This window comes from Phytophthora infestans, genomic scaffold (assembly GCF_000142945.1).
Source record: "Phytophthora infestans T30-4 supercont1.1 genomic scaffold, whole genome shotgun sequence".
Taxonomy (NCBI): domain Eukaryota; phylum Oomycota; class Peronosporomycetes; order Peronosporales; family Peronosporaceae; genus Phytophthora; species Phytophthora infestans.
This window is the reverse complement of record NW_003303758.1, coordinates 744,028-751,118: the sequence shown is the minus strand read 5'-3', so window position 1 is coordinate 751,118 and position 7,091 is coordinate 744,028. Positions and strand designations below refer to the sequence as shown.

Sequence of the window (7,091 nt, the reverse complement as noted above, 5' to 3'; positions counted from 1 at the left end):
GGACTTTCTTTCGCGCGTAGCGAGACTTTGTCCTACCCGGACCGACCTAATCTCTTGGCGCTACCAGTCAATACCCTACAAGCTATGCCTCTCGAGTATTGACGGCAGGCATAATCCAGCCCTATGCAGGGACTTACCGGAAAAGTGTACACGTGTCTTGGACTAGGAAAGTTCTGCTCTGTTATCTTCTGGGAGCCCTTTCGGCTCCCCCTTCATTGGTTGGTACAGCCTTGTGTTGTAACTAGGTTTCAGCCACATGTGTTCTAATTAGGTAGGTGGTCAAATTGAGGTTTAAGCTAGATGTCGAGCGAATCCCGTATTTTATTTAGAGCACATATGCCTTATATGTGGGGTAAGACGGTAGTACATGTATTAGTACTGTTGATGCTACATGCCCAGATTTGCTTGCGCATGTATAATACATTGTATTAGTACTGTTGATGCTACATGATCTTACTCCCAGATTTGCTTGCGCTTGCCCGTCCTGGTTAATGAAGGCTGTCGGAGCTCTCCGTTGCTGTAGCTCCGCGACATCTTGTCCTTTAAACCTATATCGAAACGGGGCTCCAGCTTCCACTTAGGACTATTCGCTGTCGCAGCTTCAGCTCTTTCGCTATCTTGAAGCGGCATAATTTCTTTGTAACACGCCACGTCACCAATCAGACACTCCTCGGAAATCCTTGCTCCGCATGACTCGCGCGAATCCCAAAGTAATCGTGCAAACACCTCGAGAAAGTCTACTTCAAAGTCGAAAGAAACGACGTAGTGACTCTGCGTGTCGAAGGTGAAGTCGATCCTCCCAACACCATTGCACACACGCCCCAGCAGCTTCGCCGCGATGCGTGGGTATTGACGGAGTACGTTAGGGAACATGACTTCCAAGGTGGCTCGCGTTACCACGTGTCTATAACTGGCGTAGGACGTCACAATCGTCCGTCCTTCCGCTGACACAACTTGAGATCGCAAGTAGTGAAATTCGAGCTCCGATAAAGCTTTCGTGTACTGCTCCCATTGATGCAGCATCACTCTACGTCCGTTGAATCCACCGATACGCAGGTTCTCGTCCATGACTTGGATAACGAATTGGTTAGGGTCAAGCAAGGCGCCCGATTGATAACCGTTCTCAAACACGCGGTGGTACTCTTGCACTGTCTTGACGTAGTAGCCATCCAGTGCATCCCGACGATTGAAAGTCCGTGCACTAAGTATTTGCTGGTATTCAGTCAGTCGTTGGATTTCCTGTCGAAGATCCATGACGTCCAGCTCCAAGTTATAGAGCTGCGAGGCTTGAGAATCTCGCGTCCGCCACTTGAGCTTTTTGCGTTGATCGGGAGCTCTTCTCGCTGCGGCGAGTGCTGTGACGGCAGGAACGCGCGGAGCTAGCACAGGTCGATACCGTACTGGTGTTACGCCAAAGGTTTCGGAAACCGAAATGATCGTGTTCATTGTTGTCGGGCGAGATATTGTGAATGTCTGGCGAATTCACAACTGACTGAGTCATGTGAATATTTGTCGGCGGTCGGTCGAGTTGCTATTCGATTGTTGGCTTCGGGCGTTTTTTGTTTCGCTCATTCACCACTACAGTTTAAAGGTTCGGTGATTATTTTTATGGGGTGTCCAGAAACCCCACTACTAACAACGCCGCTCTCTGCAGTTGTGCTGGGTCGAAGATCGAAAAGGTACTTGTACAAAAGTTGAACTACCAAAATACAAATACTTAGGCGCAATCTTCTGGACTCTCCTTTTCTATCCGGTCGTAAACTTTTCATTTGGAAGCTTATTAAACTTGCCTGTCGTTAATAAAAGAAAAGTATTTTGTTGTTGTTGTCAATGAGATCAGTTGTTCGTTTTTTATTGGAGCATAGGTATCATTTACCGGTAGCTAACTACCATGAATAAACCACAAAAGACCGAGCAGAATACTCTATTTCTATTTCATTTCAAATTGAAAGAGCATGATAAATATATAAAGCTTGTTGCAGTTTTTTTATCTGTTTGAAGAAAACAACCAAAATAAAAACGCTGGGACCAGTAGGAATGCCTCATTCTTGTCACTTCAACATGGCACAGCGCGAGTTCATCTCTACCGGTATCACTGGCATTCTCGTCAAATATGTTACTTTTATGGATATACATTTTGTTAGTGCTGTATGTGAGCTTGGCCACATTCGTCTCAACGTGAAGATCAGTATTCGCCGCACATTCACGTTGGTTGCTCACAAGCAGCAAACAAGTCATTCATCTATTATTACAGGGACGTCGCAAAACTGAAATTTACGTTGGATGCGACGTTCTTGTCCCATGTCTCACTCCAGTTACGGACCAACGTGGACTCTAAGTACAACAGGTGTGTAATGAAAAAATCACCTCAACTTGGACGGAATCGTTGGAATTCGTCTCTGATCTCTGCAAGGGAAAACGCGCGTGACCCACAAAAAAGACTTCCACTACATGACACGCTTCTCCTACTCCCAAATCTCCTTGCGTCTGCCCGTCCTATTAGTCAACGAAGGCTGTCGCCACTCTTCGTCGCTATGCCCTGAAGGCGTCTTATCCTCTAAATCTGTATCGAAACTGGCCTCTGTCTTTTTCTCAACTTTAGCTGTCGCAATTGTACCAGCGTTTGGACTCGACGTGACCTCCCCGTAGCCGGTAACGTCCCCAATCAGACATTCCTCGGTGATCCTTGCTCCTTTGAAAATGGCACAAAGATCGCGCGGGTCCTGAAGCAAACGAGAAAACTCTTCGAGGAAGTCTAGTTCAAATTCAAACGAGATAATGTTGTGCGTCTGCGTGTCAAAGACGAAGTCAAACTTGCCGACGCCTTTGAACACACGCCCCAACATCTTCGTCACAATGCGTGGATATTGTCGTAGTGCTTCAGGAAACATGACCTCCACCGTGTCTCGTGTTACGATGTGTTTGTAGCTGGCATAGGACGTGACGACCGTGTGCCCTTCCATCGAGAGGACTTGAGAGCGCAGGTAGTGAAATTCGAGGCCGGAGAGCGCCTTTGTGTATTGTTCCCACTGATGCAGCATCACGCCACGTCCGCTGAACCCACCAATACTCAGGTTCTCGTCCATAGTTTGCATAACGTACTGGGTCGCATCAAGCGGGGAGCCTGGACGATAGCCGTTCTCAAATACACGGTGGTACTCTTGCACTGTCTTGACGTAGTAGCCATCCAACGCATCACGACGATTGAAAGTGCGGGCGTCGAGAATTTGTTGATACTCTGCCAAGCGTTGAATTTCCTGTAGAAGATGCATGACGTCCAGCTCCAAGTTGTAGAGCTGCGAAGCCTGGGAATCGCGCGTCCGCCATTTGAGCTTCTTGCGTCGATTGGGGGCTCTTCTCTCTGCGGCGAGTGCTGTGACGGCTGGTACTCGCGGTGCGAGAACAGGTCGAGATCGTACTGGAGTCACGTCGAAGGTATCGGCTATGGCATTGAACGGATGCATCGCTGCTTGGCGAGATGTCGTGTACCTTTGGCGAATTCTCGACTGATTGTTTTTATGAGACCTGGACGACACAGTCTCAGAAACCAGAAGTCTTTTTAGTATTGGTAGTCATTCGCCCGTTAGATAATTGGTTGACATTTTTATTTCTAACGGAGTCCACCAAGGGTGGAGCTCCAGCAATTCCCAATCTGCCAAGTGTGGGGCGAGTAGTGTGTTAACGCTTACTTCTTCCGTCGTGCTCACTGCCCAGACATCGTCACGACCTCTGCAAGTGAACGAGTAGTAGACGTTCGCTGTTAGGGTTATGAGCCCAAGATTGGAGTAAACTTCCAGAACTAACGTGAACGCTGACGATGTCGTGGACGCTGCCTTCGATGTCAGACTTACTTGGTACTCCGTCTCCGACCGCGTCGCGACGGATGATGGCTGTATCAACGCCTGCAGTGTCAGAAGCGGCTGGACTGGTAGGTCCGTTGGCTGGGGGTACTGGCGGGATTCCTGTCCTTCAGTCTCCACTGCCGCAGTCTGTTTCTGCGTTGAGCTCACCAACTTCAACGCTCATTTTGACTGGAACTCCGGTGGTGAATGCTCCAGCGAGGTTGCACGCTAATGGAGAACAACAGCAAAGGATACCATTGCCACCGCCTAACCTGGCGATGGATGTGAACAAAAACCCACCAAAAATGGCAGGAAGCTTTAACCTCTATCGTGCTCAAGTTATGGCCTATTTACACCGATTTAATGCTTGGGGTCTGATCGATGGATCCGTACAGCGTCCGACTGTAACTGGGGAGCTTCAACACCGCTACGATATGCTGGACTTCTTTGTGAAAGATACGTTGCTTCGTGGTGCTAAAAATTAAGACGCTGAGCGTATGTGTGATCTTCCAACTGGCAAGGAAATGTGGGAAGATCTGGAAGCACACCATACTAAGCGTGAGTTTTCTAATTACGTGTGGGTATTGAAGCAATTCTTCCACGCAACTTACACTCGTGAGCAGACGATGGATTCTTGGCTTCAGGAGATTCACGATACACGACGTGTGTTAGCTAACCTGGGTCGAGTTATCGATGATGATCTCACTGTGGACGTGATTCTCATGGCTTGAGAGCTCCAACTAACCACCCTTCTCAACAAACTTGTCGGTGCTGCTGTTACTTGGCTTTAATTCTCTTATTTTATAATTTACACAGCCATGAGTGCTGAGCGACGTATCTATAGGTAAGTACTGTTGACAAGGACAATAAGCTGGTGTCCAAATTCTCGTACACGGTTGAAAATCCTCTGAAAACGCTGTGCTTGGTTCGCTCCGGATCATATTTCGCAGTGAAAGTAGATGGATACATAGTACATAAGTATAATACACGTGATTACATGTAATTCATGCAAACGATTCTTATAAAAAGATTTTTTTTTATAGAATTCATAATACTAACAAGCAAAACCTCCGTATACAACGCAGCCACAACAGAAAGAGAAGACCCGTTACCAATCACCACATCATGTGAACTGCACGCAGGAGGGTTTGAGCCCTAACCGATCGCGCAGGAGGGTCAAGCCTCAACGACCAAGCCAGATTCCAGGACCCATTCTTCAAAGTCAAATAATTTGTTCGCTGTACAACACATAGGCTTTCTAAACGAATATAACACACAAGCAGTGTTGTATTTATTTATAGCACATATGCCTTATATGCGGGGTAAGACGGTAGGCTTCCAGTGCTTGAAAAAGTAAATTGGTACAAATTAAAACAGATTTGGTATCTAGATATTCCTCTTCCACAATTATTATTCTTGTTCATTGCCGATATGCACCCGTTTCTTTCTTGCAAACCAAAGGCTCTGTGCTCAAAAGCTTAGCATTTTGGTATTAAAAGTATATTTAACGCAAAAGGCCTCTAAATTACTACCTGAGAGCTCAATTTACTATTTTCGGTAGTAGTTGCTATTCTACAGAATTGTGTCTTTAGTTCGACAGCTTGAAATACTACTACTACAGGATTTAATACTACAATAGTAGCATCACAGCTTTCGACAAATTCGCAGTTGTAGTAAATTGATTGACAGGTTTTAAAAATCTTAGGCCATGGCAACTGGGCTCTTGTCGGTAGCAGCCACAGGGGTCTTGACCGCGCCGTAGGACGGTGACGTAGCCGTGTGGTTACTGCGGCTGAAGAGTGTCTCGATGTCCTCAAGTAGAATGCCCTTGGTTTTTGGGCAGTAGAAGTAGATGAACAGGCCGCATAGTAGTGTGAGTCCAGCGAACATGAAGAATACACCGCTGAAGTTCAGGTACGGGAAGAGCTTGACGACTTCCGTCATGGCGGCACCGATCCAGTTGGCTGCAGTAGCCACACGCACGTACGTTGAGTGGGAAAATCTCCGAGCAGTAGATCCAAGGTAGAGCGCCCCACGACACGGCATAGCTGAAGACGAAGAAAGCTGTACCTAAGCAAATAAACCATCCGCCGACCGAAGGGCAGCCCGAGTCGTCGACGTTGCCGTCGCAGATCGCCGTGAACAGAATAGCAGCGAACAGGTGGCCGATCACCATGCCTACAGCGCCGATCATGGCCATATAGCGGCGTCCGTACTTATCCAACCAAATCAAACCAGGTGTGGTACTCAAGCAGTTGACGCCGCTTAGAAGGAGCGAAGCGTAGAGACCGGCACCTGTGATGTCCTTGAAAATAAGCGACCCGTACGTCATAATGGGGTTGATACCAGTCGCCTGTTGGCCGAGCTGTAGCGCCATGGCGATGAACACACGTCGTCGCACCGTGGTTTCCCACAGTCCAGCCATGTCTTTGTTCCCAGTCTCTTCTTGGTTAATTTTGGTCACCGATCGCTTCGAGCTCATGGCGCACGTCGTCCGTTTGTCGTAGCCGCTTAAGAATCCGCCTCAGCCTCTTCCCTGCCCTTCTGCTGATACGTCCAACGAGGACTCTCGGGCACGCAGAAGATGCCGCACATGACGATCACCGGAGGGATCATCGATACGGCGTTACTAATACGCCAGCCGTTGCTGTCGTCCATGACGAGGATGTTGATAAGGTTAGCGAGCCACTGACCGAATGTGACGGGCAGCACCATCAAACCGGACAGACGCGCGCGCAGCTCCTTCGGGGCCATCTCAGATCCGAACAGTGGGAGTGAGAACGATGAGTTGCCGACGCCGAAGCCCTGTACGATACGCGCAATGTACATGAGCGTGTGGTCCTGTGCGGGGTTTAGACAAACCCACGTCGTCCCGATGCAGAACAGGACGCCGGCGGAGAAAATCGTAGCTCGACGACCGTAACTGTCCGCGACGTAGCCGCCAATCAGAGCACCAACCAGACAACCAAGGTTGTAGACCATGTTGTACCACACGGTGAAGCTCGTCCACTGTCCCGGGATGTCCGAAGACGACCGGGTGCAGTCATCGTAGGTGAAGTTGTGCCACCCGACGCAGTAGTCGTTCAGGAACGAATCCATAATCAACACGCCGGACGTCACACCCTGGTCGTAGCCGAAGAAAAACCCACCGAGCGAAGCGAACGCGCACACGATGATGGCGTAGCGCGTACTGCCCGTCGTCGGGGTGTCCGCGTCGTGGAAGCTGTGGACGCTCACGCTGGGCGCCAT

At 48.9% G+C, this 7,091-nt stretch overlaps 2 protein-coding genes across 2 annotated transcripts; both read right to left on the bottom strand.

Annotated features, from left to right (window-relative positions):
• Positions 1 to 2,465: 2,465 nt before the first annotated feature.
• On the bottom strand, positions 2,466 to 4,783 carry PITG_00104 (uncharacterized protein; the record flags this gene model as incomplete). Its single annotated transcript, XM_002908687.1, has 5 exons — positions 2,466 to 3,525; positions 3,708 to 3,729; positions 3,852 to 3,890; positions 4,454 to 4,480; positions 4,735 to 4,783. The coding sequence occupies 5 exons, from the start codon at positions 4,781 to 4,783 to the stop codon at positions 2,466 to 2,468; spliced, it is 1,197 nt and encodes a 398-aa protein (XP_002908733.1).
• A 760-nt stretch (positions 4,784 to 5,543) lies between these two features.
• On the bottom strand, positions 5,544 to 7,091 carry PITG_00103 (sugar transporter, putative; the record flags this gene model as incomplete). The annotated part of the gene is made up of 3 exons (XM_002908686.1): positions 5,544 to 5,806; positions 5,913 to 6,352; positions 6,436 to 7,091. The coding sequence occupies 3 exons, from the start codon at positions 7,089 to 7,091 to the stop codon at positions 5,544 to 5,546; spliced, it is 1,359 nt and encodes a 452-aa protein (XP_002908732.1).